General features: G+C 38.8%; 1 protein-coding gene across 1 annotated transcript in view; it reads right to left on the bottom strand.

Annotated features, from left to right (window-relative positions):
- The window catches only part of MYRFL (myelin regulatory factor like), a 110,559-nt gene extending 93,638 nt beyond the window's left edge, over positions 1 to 16,921 (bottom strand). The window contains exon 1 of the mRNA XM_074007699.1: positions 16,807 to 16,921. Coding sequence (XP_073863800.1) covers positions 16,807 to 16,921 — 115 coding nt within the window. The remainder of the gene's footprint in view (positions 1 to 16,806) is intronic.
- Positions 16,922 to 22,994: the final 6,073 nt, after the last annotated feature.

The raw sequence follows: 22,994 nt of genomic DNA, 5'->3' as shown, positions 1-22,994 counted from the left end.
GAATAAAAAACATGTGAGTAAAAAAGGGATATTTACCAACAAGATGTACAAAAGTAACATAAATATTTTGTTGCAACAATAAACAGACCAATATTTTGAGCATAATGAAGTCCAGAAATAAACCCAAAGATATTTATGAGAATTTAGTTTGTGATAAATGTATCATTTTATGTCTATGAAAAAAAGCTACGTTCTATACTAGAATCTCACTTCTACACCAAAATGAATTCCTAAATGTACGGAAGATTTAGATAAACCATAATATTACTAGAAGAAAACAGGTACATATTTGTGTATATTTTGGAAGGAGAAGACGACTCCTAAACCATGATAGGAATACCAAAAAATATACAGAAAAAAAGGTCTATAAATTTGACTACATAAAAATTGAATTTTTCAGAATACATGAAAAGCAAGGTTGAAAGCAAATGCTGCTTCTAAGGTTTTGAACTAATAATTCCCAAATCAAAGCTTCTTAATGATTGCCTGTATCTTACTCACTAGAAAAGGTTCATGAGGGCAAAAATCATAGTTGTCTTATTCGTCACTGTAACCTCATAATACTAAAGCTTTTTTCTTTTCTTTTTTTAAAGAGAAAGGGAGAGAAGTCATTGGAAGAATGAGGTAAATATTTTCTAGAACTCGAGTCAGCTAATGAGGAAGTATATGTGTCTGGATAACAAATGGATAGAAAAGCCACAGAGATGGAATCCAAAATGTTAATGGTGATTATCTTCAGTGATAGTGCTTTGTTTTGTTTTCTTTATACATCTGTTTTATTCTTTAAATGTATTACTTTTGTAATCATCAAGTTATATAAGAAATTCATCTCAGAGTAAGAATAAAATGATCTTTTTCTTTGAAAAAAACAATAGTTGCTGAATGAATGAATGAATATCTTCACTAGCAGGGACTGGATTGATGATCCTTAGTAAAGAGGTGACATAACTGGGGCATACACTCTCTGTTCTGTATGCTCTCCTTCCCCCATCCTTTCTGCAGTTTCTGAGCAGAAGAATACATTAGCACCCAACAACAAAAGGGCCTTGAAATGTGAGTTTCCTTCAGAGTCCTCTGACTAAGCCTTTGTCTTACCGCAGCAGTTTGAGTGGCACAAGAACCTCCCACCCCACCAGAGAATCACCAAAGAATTGTAGCTCCTGACTGCCACTAGTTGATAGTCAATAGACAATATCTAAAAGCCAGCATCCAAGGGTTAAGCTAAGGCGAGGAGTTTATTTGTGCTGAATGCAGAGGAGAGCCAGTTTTGCTGGAGTCAACTGCTCTCTAAGCTGCCACGGATAAACAAATGCACTCAATCCCATCATTTAGAAGAGTGTCAAGAGCACCGCATGATGCAGGTATTATCTTTGGCAATTCCCAATCGCCATTCTGTGAGGTACACTTTGTTCCGTGCTTTGCTTTGCTAGAGGATTATAGTACTCACATCTGTAGAACCTGAAATTTTTTTTTCGCCTTTCCCAACAGTGGAAAGTGATAAAGTTTTTCTTTCATCTTATTAAAATCTGAAATAGATGATATTGAATGATGAAATTGAATGAGGTCTTAATAAATTTTGTGGGTTTTTTCCAGGTACAGTTTAAATACATAATAGTTCTGCTTTCTATCCCCCACCCCAATGCCCCTCAAGTTTTATGCTGGCTTCATAAGAATTTGCAGGCTTTTCTTCTTTCTCCACATTCTAGAATTGTGAAAATTGTGGAGGAGACATCAACTCAATTTGTTGACATGAGCTAAGACGAAAATGAGTGGCATACATCCTACATGCCTCCTGGATTCACAGGAGAGATTCCTGGAGATTTAGATGGTCAGAAATGACCTCATAGTGGAGTTAAGTCTTGAGCTGGACTTTGAAGAAAGGCTGGGATGGACAAGACATCTTCATCCTTTCATTGATTCAACCACAATTTACTAAGGACCTACCATGTGCCAAGCATTGCACAAGGTTCTGGGGACACAGCTGTGGAAAAGAAGACAAGAACCCCTTAGAGGGCTTGCATTCTAAGGGAGGGAAAGGAGGCGACATTGGGGGTAGGGTAGGACACACATGACATATAAAAAATAACAAATACAAGGTATTTTCAGAGAATGAGGAAAACAAAACAGGCTGGTATAATAGACTGTGATGGAGCAAGCGCTTTTCTATGCGGACTCCTCTCTCAGGAGGGAGCCATGCAGAGACCAAGGGCAGAGCGTGCCAGGTGGAGAAAAATGGCAGTGGCAAGAAACAAATCATCCAATGGGTTAGAGCATGGGAGCATGGGCACAGGACAGGAGGGCAGAGCAATAGGAAGCTTTTGGAGAGTGACATCATATACTTTATGTTTTCGAAGGTCATTCTGGTGGCTTGTGGGAAGATTATAAGGGTACAAGAAGAGAAGGGAGATCAATTTGAATACTTCTGCAGTTATCCAGGGACACTCGGAGTTGGAATTTCTCACTCTGGGCCAAGCAAAACAATAAGCACTTTGCTTATGTGATCTTATTTAATCTTCCTAACAGCCCTAGAAGGTGGCCATCAATACTACTCCCAGTTTACAGAAAAGGCCAAGTGATTACACAGGTTACCCAGCTTGTCCAAATCACACAGCATGTAAGTGGCACACAGGGAAGCCAACCCAGGCTACTGAGCCTGCTCTCACCACTGCCTTATGCTCCACCACCTCGTGCTCCGCCGCCTCCCCAGCAATGCCCGCCAACTGAGGAAGGACTGACTTGCTTCTACTGCTTCACTGGGCTTTGGGCAAACCGACTGCTAACAGAAGCAGATGGAGGGAGGAATCTGTTTAGTTTTCCCCTGAAGCCCCTGCTGGTGTCCCATCTGCTTTATATAGCACCCTTCACTCTCCCCTCCACACACCCCACACAATTCCTCAGGTAGAAATAGGAGGTGGCCCATAGATTCTAAGATCTGACTTCTGTGTCACTTGCTTGATATCACCCACCGGCCCCCACCCACTCCCTCAGGTAGAAATAGGAGATGGGCCACAGCTCTAGGACCTGGCTGATGTGGCTTTTGCCCAAGCACCTTAACGAATCAGGAGAGATGATCCCTGCAGTAGCTGGCTTCCTCTTGGACTCCAAAATCCTATCTGTGTTTTCCAAATCCAAAGGAAATTACTCAAAAAGATAAATCCACAGTGTCACATAAAATTGTTTTCAGGAGGTTTTACACACAGAGAACAACTCTCAAATGGCTCCTAAAATAAATCTCATGCTTTTAAAAATAAACGTTTTGCTCTAAATGTTTTTAACACTTGTTTATAACACCCAAGCCTGCCAAGAGGGCACCCGTAAGCATCCTATCCCCCATCAGGGAGGCTCAGTTTGAAATCAGGTTCCACTCTTTACTTCTGTAGCTAGGAGGGGCTGCCACAGTTTTGCTTACAAAGGGAAAAGCTGCCTAGGCCTCCTGGGTGTGTCAGAGAAACTGTCCCCGTACTGCTTTTGTAAAGCAAAGCCCTTCCTTACCCTAATTCTCTGCATCCCTTTCCAGGGGCAGCAAGAGCTGTAAGACAGTAAGATGTCCTGCTGCTCTTGGCCTTTGGCAGACAATAAAAATGCACTTGGTTATGAAGATGAGTCCATCAGGGAGTACTACAAACACACTCAAGTTGCATCCACAGGACCTACTAAAAAATCTACATATGCCTATGGGGCTTCTCCAAGGGCGTGAGCAGGGAAGACACAGCAAAGACCTTGCTTTCAGGACTCCCTGCCTTCTCCATTCACCACCTGCCAGTCCTATATAAATATCTTTTATTTCCATCCAACAGCTTTCTTCATCGCTTTCCCCAACACTGATAAGGCCCTCTTCTTGATTTATTCTTTCACACTTGGTGCCACACAGTGACGCCCAGAGTATTCAGACAACTGGCAAGATGACAAAATTTGTTCCAACAACTCTAGCTGTTTAAATGATTTTAAAAATAATAATGAGGGTCTCCCAAACAGTTGCTTTCTGGATTTAAACATAAAGATAGTTTCCCTCTGACATGCCAGTGTTCATGAAAAACTGGAGTGGAAATGTTAATAGATATTTCAAAGAAGAAGAAAGAGGAGAGGAAGAAAAGAAGATGGAGGAGATGAAGAGAAATAAAATACTCCCCTTCTCTCATTTGCTTAGAATACTTTGGCCTTGAAAAATCCATTAAATGTAGTACTGGATCTAAAATCTAATGTTGGTGTGTAGAGACACAACCAGTCCAGAGTTAGAGAAGTAAGGATGACATTTTCTTAGAGATATTACCAATCATTAATTGACTAATTGCTTTATTCTTTTACTTACACATTTACTTAGTGTTCACTCTGTGTCCTGAAATAAAATAAGAAATAAGCTCACGGTCCAGTGAGGGACAAGAAAATCAGCTATAGCAATGCAAGGTGTTAAGTAATGATAAACGTGTGCTTGGATACTATGGGAGTCTTTTAATTAGGCTGGCCTTGGGTGAGCCAAGGACTTCCTATCAGTGACACCTGAGAGGGCTTTTTAAGGTTAAGTACGGATTCACTAGGTGAAAGATGATAAACATCCTAGGAACACAAAAGGCACGGGCAAATAAATTCAAATAATCAACAGCAGGACTCTGTGGAAACGTGCCCATAGTCTGACCACAGCCAGGAGGCAGGTGAAGAAGATGGTAGAGACTGAGAGCCACACCATTCCTGGACCCCACTGCCAGCTGTATGTGCTTTCATTTCAACCACTATAGCAATTATGTATCGTGCATCTCTTTCTCTCTGCTCAATTCTAAGCCTTTCTAGGGCAAAAACTTTTTTTTATTGTACAGATCCTAAGCATCTAGAACAGGACTTAAAACATTATAGCTATTCAATAACTGTTGACCTTGTTAGGTGAGTAAATAAAGCTTTGAATGAGTAGATGTAATTATGAATGGTGGAAAGTGTATTATGATAAGAACTTTATCTTGAAAATGATAGAGTCATTGAAAAACTTTAAGCAGGAGAGTGATGTGATTAGGTTTATAATTCTGAAAGATCATTTAGCCTGCAGTTGGGAGACTGGACTGAAGCTGGGCAAGACTAGTTTAAAGAGACTAGTCAAGGACATTGCCAACATTAAACTTCCCATATTGCATTTCTTAACACAGTGGACATGTGATATGGGCCAGGCACAGTGCTAAGGGTTAGGGACCAAACACAAAGGAGCAATAGTAGTTAAGGACTCTGGTTCTATAGTCAGGCTAGGGCTTACATCCTTGCTGAGACTTAGCTGTGTAACCCAGGACAAGTTAACTAGCCTCTCAGTGTCTTTCTTTATTTACTTTCCTCATTTTCAAAATGAGGTTAATACACTACAAGCATCTACCTCATAGAGTTGTTGTGGGAATTAAATGAGATAATACATGCAAAGTGCTTAGCATAGGTCCCAGCTCAATAAATGCTACCCCTGGTCATTACCATTAGTTTCTGTGCTCAAGGAGTTTATAGACCAGTAAGAAAAACTGACATAAAAACATATCATAGCAAGATAATGTGACAACAGAGATGCACACAGGGCCTTGTGGGGCACTTTAATGACTCAACAGGAGCAAAAAGGTGCCAGGAAAAGCTTCTAAGAGCAGGGGTGAACAAGGCTACAACTATCAACAGAAATAGGTCTTAGGGCCTTGAATGCTGTGAAAGTCTGACCTGGTGCGGTGTGGTCAGGAAAGTGGAAGAATGTGCAGCGATGTGCTGGAGCCAGGTTGTACAAGCTTGTGCACATCTCTTCCAACTTCATATTTAACGTGATGTGAGTAGCTTGAAATCGGCCATAGTGAGATCATTTACACCATGGAAATGAGCAAACGCTACAAATCAGGGCTGCTTCCCGACTTTCCCTTTCCCCAAACCTAGGGAGTTGGTTATTACACATTTACCACATCACTGTATGTGACTAGTATTTGGGAGGATAAGCCATTGAATTTTGTGATTGACTGTAAGAAATCTAGGTGACTCCCAGTCCCTGTCTTGATGGTCATGCTGGTGACCTGAAATAGGAAATATGAGAGAATTGGATGAGGAGCCGGGGAAGGAGCATGAGTTTATCTGCATGGGGCCATGTACTCTTTTGTACTCTTGGAGACAGAAGTGAGCAGCAGGGCACTGCCCCCAAGAAAAACTCCACCTAACAACCTGGAATCCTGGGAATCTCCCAGTCTCCTAGTACAGATAGTCTTACATTGACCCGAGAAGAATCTAATCAGTTATTTCAAACAGAAGTAACATGACCCATTGTTGGAAATAATAACTGAATTAGAAGACTATCTCTGGCTGGACTTTAACATGACATGAATCACCTGGAATTTATTATGTGCCTGATAATTGAGAGATAAAATCAAAATTAACCTTTATTCAACTTGAGTAAATAAATAGTTCAAGCACATTGTGTAACAGGATGGCAACCCCCACATGGGTTTTCTAAAACTGTTACAGATGCAAAAATCTGGCAAAGATTGTCAAAAACTTGGCTGCTGGACTCTAAGAACAGCAGAAAACATCCAGGAACCTACATGTGTCTACCAAGAACTAGCCGTGCAAAAGGACTTCATTGCCTTTCCTGTTCAGCTGCCTGACTGGCAGATTAGGAGACTCTCAAAGGAAATGTATATCTTTATTTCAACTAGACACTAAATGAACTTACTCATCCAAAATTCATTGCATATGTAATGAAGAGCAGTGTGCAAGGCGTCAAGGATACAACAGTGAGCAGCACTAAGGCAGGAGAGGGGAGCACAGGGAAGTCAACAGGCAGGAACACTGCAGTGGGATGTCAGACCCAAGCAGACATTTAGAAGGAGCTTTTGATACAACTCGGGAGTAGAGAGGAGAAGTCAAAAATGGTTGCATTTGTAGCTAAGATGGAGAAATGTAGAGGAAATTATGCTAGAATCAGGTGAATTTGTACCTGGGAGAATAACTGTCCCCCCAGAGAGTTAAACTGAAGAAAATCCTAAAATTCAGCATAAAATTATTTGCTCTCATCCTTCTCAACAATGTTACTTGTAATTCAGAAAAATATAGAGAAGGCAAACTGGACACACATTCAGACAGCCTGAAGGAAGTGGGCAAGGAACAATATAGTAGAAAACGTCAGACTCTAATCTTGACTGATTGCATTCATGACTGACTTTGGCAGGATGAGATTTAGTAGCTTAAGCATACAGGTTTGCATTGGTTTTTCTAGTTATGTAAATATAATATGGGCAAATTTGGTTTATGAATGAATAGATGACAAAGACACGAGTCTTTTAGTTTTGTCATAGGTTTTGAAAAGACAAGGAAACTAATGTAGAATTATAATAAAATATTGAGTACAGAACTAGGATAGTGCAATTCCTGCTTCTCTATGCACAGGTCGGATCTTGAGGATGTGGGACCCAGGTTTTAAAAGGAATGCTAACAAATAGTAGAGGATCCAGAGGAGATCCAGCAAGGAGCAAAAGAATCACAAGCTAAGCTATTTGAGAGACAATCAATGGAGAAGATTGATAATACTTGGTAAGTTTAGTGAACACTTATTATGTACCAATACTATGCTAAGAATTTTACATTTACTTTCTCATTTAATCCTCAAAACAGTTTTATTCTATGAGATAGGTACTATGATTATCCCTATTTTTCAGAGAAGCTGTCTTAGTGAGCTTAACTATTGCTCAAGTTGCAATAACACAAGTGTCACTGCAGGGGCTCAGGTGTTTTCTACCATAACATAATGTACGTGTTCCTGAACAACCTTGCTTTCTGTAGAACTGCAAAAAATAGTAGAAGAATGTAGAGTTGAATAAAAACACTAAAAGTTAATAAAAACAATGACATATCTAATAAAAATTTAAGACATGCTAAATTATTATTAATATTGCTAAGTACTTCAGTAAATATTGGCATTTAACCTTTATTTAGAAATATTAGAAGGGGTTGCAAAGAAGAGTTGCAGTGCTGAATTATGAAGACCAAAGGGAAAGAGAGGGGGAAACTGAGATGATGATAACTAGTTTAAATCAGTTACAATCCATCTGACAGAGCTGGGTCAGAACCTGCTCTTTCTAGGTTCAAGGACTCTCCTCCTCTATCTGAAAAGATTTGGCTTCTGTTTGCAGGAAAGAAGGTGGGTGTGCCTGCTGATGTAGGCACAGTATATGTAACTTTAGTATATGTAACTCAGCCATATGTAACTTTAACATGCTATGGATCTACGTTCCTTTAACATTACAGTTACTGAAATGCCACATGAATCCATCCTTCACTGCTTTTTCACAAACTTAGGAATCACTCAGGGTAAAGAATAAATGATTGCTGGTTGGCTCAATGTCTTTAGAGAGCTGCCCTTGTGGCTTTGCACAGCTTCTCGTGAATAATCTGAAAATTGTAATGGGATTCAAACTAAGAAGGGAAAGTGACTAGCTCATTGCATCATGTAACCTCTATCATGGTAAAAGTATTTCAGGGTCTTTACTAGTACATTATCCTGTTCACACTTCTCCTTTTAAATTAGTGATTTGAAATATAAATTAAGCATGATCCTCTGGCCTTTCTGGAAGTCTGGGAATCAATTTTTTCAGCAGTTTGAGAAACCATACAGCTAAGCCTTTTCCCAGTCCTACAATGTGAGGATTAAACTTTTATGTTACATCCATTTTTTCTTCAACAATACACATTAATGTTAATATACAGAAGAATAAATAAAACTACCAAAAAGAAATAAAACACAATTGACTACATGTTAAGCAATATTAACTTTAGCCATAGAAGATAAATTTGGGAAAGAGAAGCTGACAATTTCTTTTAAATGACAGGAACCTGTCTCATAGAAATGAGTAATCTCATTGAGTTTATAACCAAGGTTTGGAAGAATTATTGTTCTGGTTTGGCCTATTAGAAAGTCTAATTTTGCCCAAGGCCAAAAAAGGAGGAGGCAGATGAAGAAGGAAAACAGAGGGGAGAAGAGGAGGAGGCAGGGGAGCAAGGGACAAAGCCTTTCAAAAGGAAGGACAGCTAAAGAGGAGACACCACCCACAGGCTCTGCAGGTGAGTTGGCTCACCTGGAATGTACAGTGTTAAATATTAAATCAATGTCCCCTGGGCTGACACTGCATGGCACAAGTTCAGCAAGATGTGACAAGAAAACTGCTCACCTATGGCTTTCAGGGGTGCCTGTCCTGCCCCAGCAATGCCTTTCTGTCCTCCCAAGTCAGGCAGAAAGGGAAAGGACAGTCCAATAGAGCACTGTCTGAGGGCCTAGTCTTCAGCCAGTTGCAGGATAAAGAAGGAAATCCAGAAGACTTGGAATCCTGGAAAAAGGATTTGAGTTTTTTATTTATTGACTCAACACATACATTTGAGTGACTGCTATGTACCAGTCCCTAGGTGCTGAGGAAACAGGAATGAAGGAGGCATAGTTCCCTCCTTCCAGGTGTCCATAGGAGAGAGACACAGAAAAAAGGCATTCATTACATACTTTGAAAGGTGAAGTGCAAAGTACTGTGGAAACACACTGGGAGCCCCTGGGGGAATGATGCCAAAGTCAGAACCTGGAGTGAACCAAGTTAACCAAGTAAACAAGGCAGGGAAGTGTGCTCCAGAAAGAGGGAGCCCCATGTGACCCAGAGGTAAGACGAGCATGAGACTTGGAAAACTGCAAGTCAGGCAGACCTGGGTTAAATTCTACTTTTACTTAACTTCTCTGGGCCTACTTCCTCATCTGGATAAAGGAGATGGGTTTTACCACCCTTAGAGAGTTGCTTGCAGATGAAACGTGATAACATATATGAATCTACTACTGGTGCATGGCACACAGTAAATGTGCATCCCTTTCTAATTCCTCCCCTGCTCTCTGCCTCCACTCCCCCGGAGACAGGGCTCAGAACAATGAACCGATTGTTGAACTCATGACACATCAGTTACATCCTAGCAGAAGGTTAGGAAAAGTCCGAAAAGATAGAAACTTTGACTCTGTCCTGAAGAGGTAGTGGGGTTGGGTAGCCAGCGGCCAGTTTGTGAGCAATTATACAATGGCTAGCGGTAAGTGAGGGGAGGATAGAAGGGAGGCGATTTTCCCAAATACTGATTATATTTATTGGCATCTCGCTCTAGAATACGGAAGCTAATGGGCCAATACATGTCTTTCCCTGCTCTTTCCCTCTAGGTAGGCGGAGTAGTGTGCAGATAAAAAGAGCGCTGAACTTGGAATGAAAAGACAGGGTCTTGCCTGAAATTTATCAGTCTGATTTTAGACACATCTGTCAATTTGTTAAGGCTCAATTTTTTTTTTTTAAATGTGTGAAGGACAAACAAGTTGATGGAAATCCAAGAGTTTGTAAAATCTCAAACTCTATAAGCAAGCATAACACAAATGGCAGAGTGAGAAAGAAACTTTGAAGTTGGGTTAAGAATGAACTGGCAAAATAAACACATGTTAATATTGGTGGCTATCTATAGATTTTTGTTTTTTCTAACGTTTTCACAAAAAGCCAGCAAAGGGGAGGACAGGTCCTGAGCACTGTTTCACAGACCTCACCTCCTTACCACCAGTAAAGGTTACTTCAGATTCTCACACAGAAACCTGCCTCTCTCAGGGGAAGGAAGCAAATTTTTGTTTGTCTTATCCTTATGCAGATAAAAGGAGCTAATGGCAGTTCTTCAAATGCTTCTGAAGGAACAACACTTGAGATGGATGGATAATAGATTTTAAAGTGTCCTTCTTCTGATTGACTGGAATTAGCCTGCTCATGCTAACAGCTAGATCTTACTCTTATATTCACACAGAAAAATTGTTCCAAGGAATATTTACTCTTAGCAGAAGAGCTTTGACTAGCGTTATCTTGTGGAATTATAATCATCTGTGTCCTTTCTGCCTCTTCCTGCACATAGGACTGATGCAGGAGTGCTGGGTAGAGCAGGGCGTGTTCCCTAGTTAGGGCTCCACCTCCATGGACCTAGGTGAGGACAGGCATTTCTGTTGCATTTCCCAAGACCAGCCTGGCCTGCCACGTCCCCCATCCTGTGCCTATAAAAACCCGAGACCCAGACACAGAAGCAGCTGGAGGGCAAGAGAAGCACATTGGTGGAGGAACACACAGGCGGCTGGATGTCAAGAGGAATGGACCCACACTGGCATGCCGGCTAGCCACTGACCGGCAGGGGCACATGGAATTTGGCCAGGGCAGTCCGGGCCACTGAGTGGGAAAACCGTCTCCCTTCTGGTTCCCCCATCTGCTGAGAGCTACTTCCACTCAATAAAACCTTGCACTCATTCTCCAAGCCCACGTAATGATCCGATTCTTTCGGTACACCAAGGCAAGAACCTGGGATACAGAAAGCCCTCGGTCCTTGTGACAAGGCAGAGGGTCTAGTTGAGCTGGTTAACACAAGCCTACAGATGGCAAAACTAAAAGAGCACACGGTAACACACATCCACTGGGGCTTTAGGAGCTGTAAGCATTCACCTCTAGACACTGCCGTGGTGTTGGAGCCCCACAGCCTGCCAGTCTGTATGCTCCCCTAGAGGTTTGAGTAGCGGTGCACTGAAAAAGCGAGCCACTGCCCCGTCACATGCCCTGTGAGGGGGACAAGGGAACCTTTTCCATTTCAGGAACTTTCATGAGACTTATCGATAGATTTGTTTCAAAGCAACAAGCTTCCCTAATCCAACAATGGAAGAAAAAAAGGGGATCATTGTCTCTACTCTTTCCATCTATGGAATCCACTACATATACAGAACACATATAGGAACAAAGGCAGTAAAATTCCAAAGAAGTCTAATCTGCTTTTGCACTGTTTTAATACAGATGAATTAAAAAAAATAGCTATGCAAATTTAAAAACTGTTTCCCATGTATGCTTTTATGAGCGGTTAAATACATGAGTTGTACTGGAGTTCTTTACAGGATGTTAAATAGTAATATATCCTTCTGGATTATATGGACTTTCAAACCTTTAATTCTATTTTTCATGAACAAAAACAGCAGAAGTAGTTAAAAACTTCTATCCCTTTTAAGGAAGTAGAGAATTTAGTTCAGTTCTGAGCCAGCTTCCCCAAACCTTGCCAAGGCATGGCTAAATGACCTACTTGAGATCAGTGATTAACAAGGTCAGCAGATAACATTTTTCTGTATGAATTTTGTACCGCCCCAGCCTTTCCTGAAAGACAGTTGACAGATAAAAGAACCGGTTCTTTTAAAGTGAGAGCATCACAGAACATAGGTAAACTGAAAAAAGTTATCTCCTTAAAATGAATTTGCAGTCTCTCAACTTTAGAACTTCTTACAGTTTACTATAAAATTAGAACAAATGCTTTAGACGATCTAAGAACAGGACAATAATAACAATGTATTTCTTTCAGCTTTGAGTCTATCCCCAAAGAATGCCAACTAAACCTTGGAAATACATTAAGTTTCACTGTTATGTGTTTTCTGAAAAATGTTGATTTCAAGACCAACATGAAAAAGCTGAACCTTTTGCAATAAAAGGAAATACTCAGTACTTTGTCCTTTGTTGCTTGGCAACTAAGGGCTATAAATGGATTTTATGATTATAAATTCACTGGAATTAATGTGAACATGTAAAACTTGTAATAATTCCCTGGAGACAGGAGTGTTTCTTTGAAAAAGAAATGTCTGGATCTACGTATGTAGCTGTACTCATTCTTGTTTCACAATAAATAAAGCAAGCAATTTGGTTCCTTCATATTTGCAAATATTATAATAAAACCACTACCATTTATTCTATCATTTTAACATTTTATCATTCATATTCACAACCATAAGAGGGTAGGTGTGATTATCCCCATTTGACAGATGGAGAACATTGAAACTTTAAAAGGTCACACAACTAAGATGCAAATAAACCAGGATTCAAAGCCAAGTCTGCCTGAAACAAGGCATACGCCATTCGCCTGCATACCACAGAGATTCCTAGGAAGCATATTTCTCAGCTCTTAATAGTTGAGCTATTGGTAGCTTTAACCCTATGAGAATGACACTAATTCTCAGCATCAAGTCACATGATGCTCTCTTCAGAACACATTATTTCTTATTGCCATATATGACATTTGTTTCTTACATTGTTAACACCAGGGTATCAACCATTGGGGTCCCATCTTGCTGGACTTTTTGCCTGAGTCAGGTTACCTAAAATTACAAGATTAAGAGTTAATATTTATACTGCCCTTCTGGGCATAGCCTTCTGCCTAACTTCCCTCTGTATATTTTTGTTATGCACAGAGCAGTACTAAAGAACAGTGATGGTGTTCTGATATCTTTGTACTCTTATTAGTGGACTTACATTGTGAGTTTCTGGAGCTGCCTGCTCAATGAACATAAGCCATTACCTTTTTACCACTAACACCTCATCTTATTTGTGCTAGAGCTGGGATTTTCAAAGGAATAATGGCAGATGGCAGTAAAGTGCCAACTGCTAGCAGTCCAGAATAATTTTACATGCAAATTATAGAAAGAAAGAAGGAAAGAAAGAAGGAAAGAAAGAAAGAAAGAGAGAGAGAGACAGAAAGAAAGAAAGAAAGAGAGAGAAAGAAAGAAAGAAAGAAAGAAAGAAAGAAAGAAAGAAAGAAAGAAAGAAAGAAAGAAAGAAAGAAAGAAAGAAAAGAAAGAAAGAAAGAGAGAGAGAGAGAAAGCAAGCCAGCCAGCCCTGGTTATCTTAACAGGAGACATGAGTTCTACAACTATCTCTATAGATGTTCCCTGTGACCTGTTTAGAAGACAATGTGCACAGTGGATAGGGACACAAGCCTTCAGAGCAGACAGACTTCTGTCCAAATCTAAGCACTTCACATACATAAGAGCTGTGTTACCTTGGACAAGGTACAGAACTTCTCTGAATCTGTTTCCTCATCTCTAAAATACTGACAACATTATCATTCATTGTGTTGTGCAAATTAAGAATTAATATAGCTAAAATCTTAGTACAATGTCTAACATAAAGTAAAGCATTCATTCAATGGCAGTGGTTTTCCTTCATTAAATGATAGTGGTTTTCTTATTTATCACAGGCTGCTCTCTTCAACCCACCAACTGGACATCCTTCTCCACTGCATGGAAACCTCTTTTCAAGGTTACACACAACCCTCTTTTTCCCAGATTCTATAGGCAATTGTCTTGTATTTCAGAAACATTTGAAATGTTTGACCATATTCTTCTTGAAACACTTTATTTCCTAGTTTAACAACCACACTGTCCTGGTTTCCCTCCTACCTCACAAACATTCCTTTGCTACTCTCACTTGGATCCCAAAATGTGATCTGGGACCCTTTTCTCTATCTGTACTCTTCTTGGTGATCTCACTTAGTCTCAGGGGCTTTAAATACTACTTATAAGCTGATTACTCTCTAATTGACATCAGCAGCTCTAATCTTTCCTTGGGTTTCAAATTCAATAATCCAACTGCCTCATCGCTTCCACTTGGTTGTCTAAAAGAGATCTCAAATGTAAAATGTCTCAAATGAATTCTTAATTACACACACACACACACACACACACACATGCCTGTTCTTCAGTCTTCCACATCTAAGAACATTGTACTACCATCCACGAATTGTTGACACCAACACTTAGGCATCATCCTAAACAGATTCCTCTGTCTTCCTCACCGCCACATCCCATCCATCTGCCCCTGCCTGTTCTCCTGCTTAAAACTCTCCACACTGAGAATAAAAACCAAACTCTCATGTCATTTTCTACCACCCTCCCCATTGTCACTCATACTTCAAGTGCTTCCACCTCACTGTTCCTTTCCTACCCCTCTCCCAACCACCTCAAGCTCAGTGACTGCACAGTTGCTCTTTTTACCTAAAACATTCTTCTCCCAAACAGATGCATGACTTGCTTCTGGTCGTTCTTCAGGTCTCAGCTTGAATGTCACCCCTCAGAAACCATTCCTGATTGTCTTAGCTCAAGTAACTCTGTCTTCATCAGACTCTCTGCACCACCATCTGGTTTTATTTTCTTCATAATTAATGACATTTTGAAATCATTGTTTTATTTATCTCCTATTGTCTTCTCCCTTTGTCTAGAGAAGAAGCCACTATAAGGCAAGGACTCTGCTTATTCATCACAGTCCCTGGTTCTTAGGAGAGCAGCAGGCTCATGAGAGACAGTCAAGTATTTTTTGATTGTGTGAAAGTTGATCATACAAATTAGGTCATTCTTGTCACAGCCAACTAAAACAAAGTCATGAGGCCAGGGGGAAAAAGCACTCAGGGCATATAACACTGCTCAAAAAATGTAATTCTCTACAAGCCTGGATGCTGAAACTGCTTGCTATATAACCTTAGACCAGTTTTATATATAATCATTGCTGAAACAACCTGCTACAACTCTTAAAACTAGTTTTATCCACCGCTGTCACTTACCAACCAAAACTTGCCAGCTCCCTAAACTTTCATAGTGCAAATTAATTCTCTCAAAGAACAATACATAACATTTCTCCTTTCTATAAAACCTCCAGTCTCCTCTTTGTTCTTCAGGCATACCAAAGACCACCTAGTCTGCCTGTATGCTCCAAATTGCGATTATTTCTTCCCAAATAAAACATTAAATTTAGAGATTCATCTCTACATTTTTATTTTGACTTTGACAATGACTGAATAAACAAGGTAAGGAATAAATGACCTTGCAGCCACTTACTATCTGGATAACCCTCAAGCAAGTTACCTAACCTCTGTCAGCCTCATGTTTCTCATACAAGGATAGAAATCCCCTAGGGCTGCCTTGACGCTAAATGGAGAAAATAATAATTAAGAAACAATGAGAATAATAGTAACTAAAAATTATTGTCTCTCTGTGCCAGGCATAGTGCTTCACAACCAGGTTTTGAGATGATAGGGTTATCCCCATTTTACAAGCAAGGAAACTAAGGCCTGCAGAGCCTTATGAACCTATCCCTAGTCCCAGAAGTAGTCAATGGTAGAGCTAGGATTCACAACCAGGACAACTAACTCAGAACCTATATTCCTAAGGATGATTCTGCACTCAGCACATAGTAAGTGCTTGAAAACAGTTATTATGATTAATTAGGTTGTAGATCAGGGGTTGGTCAACTTTTTCTGTAAAGAGCCAGATAGTGTTTTGATCTCTGTTGCAACCATTCACCTTGTCCATCACAGCATCAAAGCAGGCCACAGGCAATATGTAAAAGAGCATGTTCCAGTAAAACCTTATTTGCAAAAACAGGCGGCAGGCCAGATTTGGCCTGTGGTCCATAATTTACTGACCTCTGTTGATGATGAATAACTAACATTAAGAGATGCTTACTGCATGTTTACTAAAAAGCACAAATTATATAATCCCATTTTTGTTTTAAAAAGCACACAAGATAGACACAAAACTGAACATAGTTAGCACTAAATAGTAAAATTACTACTAATAATTATCTTCTTCTTTTGGGTTACCTATATTATCCACAATTGTCCATGTATTGAATGTTTAGCTTCCAAGACATTGTGGAGTCTTCCAGAAACCAGGTTCTAACTTCAAAGTTGAAAGATGACAATATCAGTAACACCAAAAAAGGTGGGGGATCCTCCACTCAGAAGGGTTTGTTTGGGTGATTTTGTTCCAGGACTCCCCAAAGATGGTGATAAATCTGAGGTCTCAAAGGTAGCATGGGCAGGTGATAAAAGGTCAGCTCTAATCTCCTTACAGCACACTTCAAATTCTAATTAAATCACCTTCATTTTGGAGATCCCCACATGAAAGAAGAAAGGTATTTCTTAGGAATGTTCAGATAATTTCATAGAAATGTTCAGATAATCCTAAATTCCTTGCATGACCTGGCTGGTTCTTCCTGTCCTTGGCATATTCTTGTTCCCAGTCTCCTGGGAAGCCCATGCCGTTTCCACACAGAATCAGAGGCTGCCTGCACAGGTAAAGAATGAACTCCCGCATCTCTGAAATTATCTCATATATATAGATATCCATATATATCCGTATAGATATATCTCTATATATTTTATCTATATATATCTATATAGAGATATTATCTATATAGGTATGTATATATAACTATGTGGGATAATTTCAGAGATGCTGGGTACAACATAATACCTAAAATTCCACCGTTAGAGATTAACCAGACCTGCCCCTGGAGGAAGTAATCTTTCTGCTGCTTTTGATCAAGACAGCTTCAATGTTTTATGAAAGCACTTTGAATACAAGACTCTACAGAGGTGTAAGGTGGTGTTAGATCATTTGCCATTTGCTCCTCTGTGCAAGCTTAGGTTTTATTAGGACAGAAGGAATAGGACATAGGAAACTTGTTGTCTAAGAGAGTGGGAAAGTGGTGGCCCCAAAGACAGAGAATTGAGAGACTGGCCTAAGGCCGGAGATACTCTTTACCCATAAGACAGACTTGCCCAGTGCCAGCACTGGGCAGCCTCTGTCCTCTACACTGCATTCGGCTTTCAGAGCTTCTGATTCTTCTGTCAGAAATTCAGAAACCAGCCAATCAAAGTTGTTTTCACATTTTGGAGAAATAATATACAGAAACCACTTAAGACATTGATCATTTTATCTCTGCTAATAATGGAATCTGAGGCATTCTATCAACTGGCAACACTTTGTCTCAACTCCCTCTGTTTGTTCTATTCACTGGACCATTCTGCTACTGGGCAAGTTTTCCCTCTTCATACAGTTGAACTTGCTAGGTGCCCCAGCTCTAGTCAGAATTCAGTATCTGCTTGTTGAATGGACTAGTGTTTTACACTGTTCTTTCATTCATTCACTCCATAAATATCAGTGCCTACTAAATGCCAGTATCATATAGGCACTTTTTCCAAGCAACGGCTCTCCTCTACACGGCAATTCTGCTTAACCTCCCTGAAGCCCTTCTAGATTAATCCCATCTGGGTTGAGCACTTCAGTCACTGCTTGTCTGCTCCAAAGCCTTCAGCATTTCCCCCATTTTCCTGAACATGGGGCACTTCCATGGTATTCCCATACAGCCTATGGACAGCAGATGTTTCTGCCTTCCCTGCATCCCCACTGCCCTCTTTTGATAATAGCTACCTGGAGAATTTAAATCTTAAGCAGAGAGATGGGCAGAAAATGTTCAAAGCTTTTTTGATGGCAGCTTCCTGAACAGACTATTCTTCCTCGTAGATCTCAAGAACTGCCTGATGGTTACTGTCCTTCCACAGGTTCTAGCAGCTACTCCCACAAACCTCAACAAGTGAGCTGGAGTTTCTGCCAGTTTCCTTCGTGAGCTTTTACTTGTCATCAACTCTTAGTATGTAGTTTTTCCCACAGCATACTTTTTCCCACTCTGCTCAATCTGGGCCAGAATCTCCTCTTTGCTTTCAATGCTAAGCTAGCAAAGCATTTGAGCACCTACTTCAGGATGAAGAGGATAAATAGCTTCTCAAAAATGTGTTCTTTAGAGATTAAATATAATCAACAATACTGTTTTCAAATCACTTTTAATAAACTATTTTTAAGAGCTTGGAAACAAATAATGAGTCCTCTGATATTAAGATAGTACAAATTAGGAGTCTGAGATTAGAGCTATCAAAGATAAGTGAAGTAAAGTGAGGAATGGGATTTACTGTACTTTATTTTTTAATTCCTTTTTATCCAGAAGATTGTTGTAAGAATAAAATGATATGATGTAAAGTAAATAGCACAATGGTTGGCACGTGGTAAATGCTCAACAGATGTTATTAATCTGGTTCAAATTTGAAGTGAAATTGACAATGTTTTCAAGTTAGCTTAAAACTTGGCAAACGTTAAAGTTTCAAGTTAACTTGAAACTTTGCAAATGTTAAAGCATATAGATTTCTAAAGATATAACCACGACTCTCATAGAAATATAATATGAATGCATGTTAGAGATTGTATTTAACTACTTACTTAATGAAGGGACCAAGAAGATGTTACAACTGTTTCAAAGGAGAATTCAAACATCAGATACACACATACACTGTATAGAATGAATTTATAAATAAACGCAAAAATGGCTTTTACTGAAACTATTGATCCCCCTAAGAACATATTTCATTTGCATATCCATACATAAAAATCATTTGCATCGATATCAGTTTCCTGCAATTTACAGAGTTTTAAAATAGCTCTACTACACCGAAAGGCACAAATACCATAGAATCCCATAGCCCAGAATGATGTGATTTAGGCATAGTTTTCTATGGAAGACACCCAGTAATCCTTTTAATCCATGTCAAAATCTTTTACAATTTTTCTTGACACATGGATCTTAAACAGAAGCGTTTTACTGAATTAAACCTATTCTTCTTTAAGATACACTCTTCCCTGATTATAACATTATATATTCAAATTATAAAGCACTTAGATAATAAAGTATAAAGAAAATAAAAATCTTCATAATCCTATCACTCTGAGGTAGTTACTGTTAATGCTTAAAGTATATTCATCCGGTTTTTTCTATGTATTTGTGTGTGCATGAATGGAAATATATTAACTGTTTGCAACCCAGTTTTAATAAACTTTGTTATAGAAAGTTATCTATATATATCTAATTGGGTTTACATATTCCACATTGTAATTCACTTTTTTCCTTAAGATCATAAACATCATCATTTTTAATAGCTACAAAATATTCCATTATATGTTAGAACCATAATTAATAAATCCACCACTATTAGAAATTTAGGTTGTAACCAATTTTTAGTTATTATAAATAAAACAATGCACCTGTCTTCTGACAACCTTTTTCTTGAAGTGGTACTGTTTTGCTGAAAAAGCCAAACATCTCACAAACACAGTGAATTACATGTAATTACATGTAAAAGAGAATTACAATGAAACTCAATGTCCGAGTTTCCAGAGGATGTTGCAATCTCTAGAGTGCCTGATGGCGCCTCTTCTGCTTTAGCTCACAAGCCTACCTATTGCATCAGTGGCAGACGGGGATTTGAATTAGAACCGGAATTCTCAGCTACCCAGAACCACCACCCTTGTCACTTTCCTGAGACACCATGAAGATTTAGTCACGTTTGGAAGTTTAAAATAAAAACTAAGATCATCATGAGCTTTGACAGTCAAGGCCATTTAATCCGAGATAAGTTCTAATACAAACATGTCTATAAGGGAAAAAGTACATTATTTAGGGCTTAGTTTCTTAGAATGAAGAGCCTGAGGAAATGGAGAAAATAGCTTTCAGGTGGGTAACAAATTGTCAAATTTTTTTCTTGATTTTCAAACCTTGAATTTTATTTGATTAGAAACAGTAACATATCATTAGTAGCATGACATGAAACAACTGGCTCTTCTCATGAGAATATCAGATTCAAGGAGAGGGTATAGCTCAGAGGGAGAGCACTAGACTGCAGATCAAGAATATCAGCTTCAGTTCAGCTGTCTTCATTTTAAAGATTTGAAAAGGGTCAAGAGAAAGGAAATTATTAAAATGTAAGAGAAGGTATCCAAAGCCCTACAAGCTACTATTTAAAGGAAGTGGTTGTTGAACTTGACTCAGAGTAGGTGCTCAGTATTTGCTGAATAGTAGAGATAAGAAAAAACTGACAATTAGCTGTGTGATTTTCAGGGGGATGGGAATCACTTAAGCTAGTGCCTTCATTTTAATTTGTGACGTCTACCACCTTTTCCAACTATTCAAACATAATGTAAGAAAAACACTGACCATTTTATTCTCTTTCGATAGAGAATGGACTTTCCCCATCAAAAAGGCTTCACTTGGAGCCACAGAGTTTGGTTTGGACTAAGAAAAATAATTTTATAATAATGATCAGATAATTGCAACAAGCTGCAGAGGGGACTTGTAGAAACTATATCCATAGAAACCTCCAAAAATAGTACAAACAAGGACAGTATAGCGATCCTATAGAAATAAAACCTCTTTCAAAAAACAGAAGGTAGACCAGATTTGATATTCAGGTCTTCCCTAGCTCTAGAAGGAAATGGAGTAGATTTTTGCATGTATACAATAAATTGCTGGTTTCTCTAAAATAGATGCAATGGTAGATTGAAGCTTGCTACTTACTGCTCAAATGAAAAGTACATATGATGTAAAATCAGGCAATAACAATCTGGCAACATTAGTGTGCCTACCATGTGCCAACCATGACTCAGGTAGACAATACCAACTTGGCCACTGTCAGAGACAGAACACTCAATGGGATGGATGGTAGGACTGAGATAACGTGATAATTCTCTTGGTGTTATATTCCTTCTTGCCATTTCTGGAAAAATCCAAGTCACAGAAACTACCCCATGGTGTTGATTCCTCCCAATAGTGACACAGAATCTCACTATTTCTTTGGTATGCCTCGTCACTCTTTAGTGTTCAGCACTGTTTACTATTCAGTCCATTCCATTCAACTTTTAAATATATATTATTTGTCAGGCACTTTACAAAGCACAAGAAATACCAAAAGCACTTGTGCTGCTGACTGATCCCTAGATTCTGTAAATGAACAGGTCTTCCCTCACTTCTTCTCATTCTCCCTCATGCAAAATACCTTACTATGTAAAAAGGATAGTCACGTTTCCCTTCACATAGAATCTGAGCATGGCTATGTCGTTTTTTTTTTAAACATAGGGTATGGGAAAAAATAAAATCTAGCACAGGACAGGGACAAGTAATAATAATATAAATATGCTGACTCCTTGATTCTAACAACCAAACTATAAAATGGAAATCCTGTTTTGCTTAAAATCTCTATCCATACCATCGATTTTTTGCTTCCAATGCAGCACATAAACCCCCACTTTCGATAATTAGGAGAGTTATCTAAGTATGATAGCATTTCTTTCAAAACAAAGTTTAAGGGAATACGGAAAAGGTGAAACAGGGATAGTGAGCATTTCTCAGAAGCAGCAAATTCATGCTGGAAATTGGCCTCTTACCTTCAAAGAACTGCTGCAGGGCCTCATTTTCGCCTACCACATCCATGGTGCTGTGGTCCTAGTAGTTCCTCGTAAAACAATGGTTATCAGACCTCAGGAAGTAAGTACTGTCCTTTTGATTCGAAGCCTACGAATGCTCTTGAAAAATCATTTTCTTTTTATTGGAGCGAAGCATATCTTCGGCCATCAAATTGTGCCCAGAAAGACGGTTGAGTTTTCAAATGTGATTATAAAACTGGAAGGATATGCAACCATGCATTTTTTAAAAAAATTCATGAAGAGGGAAGAGGTAGCAAATTCATCTCTCTTAATATAGGCAACTGTTTCTACTCTGCTTTTCGTCTTTAAGGACCTTTGTCCTTAGTGACACATGTAATTACATAAATGGGCAATAAATACATAGTCTTATCTCTTATTTGTCCTTTTACACCAATATATTTATATCTCCACCTTCATCAACTAGATCCATTTAGCTACCACCAATAAAAGACACTTATTTTTTTAACCTAGAAAAAAGGGATAAATCAATATAATTACTTTCGATACCTATAGGTAATTTTAAAAGTCTTGTGCTAAGAAAGTTAGAATTTCTTAAGTATTTCCAAACTTACAGCAAAAACTTAAATTCCTTAATACATACCTGCTCCATTTCCTCTAGAGCTTATTTGCTTCCAAAGTATAAACCATAAAGTATGAGAAGTCTCTCTAACAAGCAACAAAAATTGCATTACCAATTTAATAATTCTTATAGCTGAGTCACTAGTAGCTGGATTCACTCCTAAATATAAAACCATACTCAAATAAATGTTTTGTTTTCACTGCTTAGCTTTGATTCATTTAATAATAGCCTAAGAAAATACAATTAGGAAATTAAATTATCCTTTCAGCCCCTTCCTTTTCTCTTTTTCCCAACTTTCTATTTGGAAAAAAAATAGAATAGTACCATAAAATATCTATATACTCTTCACCTACACTTACCAATTACTGACTCTCTCTTTCTCATATATGTGTATATATATATATGAGACAGAGTGGTAGCAGTGGATATGGATATGTGTGTGGATATGGATGTGTGATATATATATAAATAAATAAATATATAATTATATATTTATAATTA

This window comes from Macaca fascicularis, chromosome 11 (assembly GCF_037993035.2).
Source record: "Macaca fascicularis isolate 582-1 chromosome 11, T2T-MFA8v1.1".
NCBI classification, from domain to species: Eukaryota; Metazoa; Chordata; class Mammalia; order Primates; family Cercopithecidae; genus Macaca; species Macaca fascicularis.
Note: the sequence above shows the minus strand (reverse complement) of the source record. Positions and strands in the feature narration are given on the sequence as shown.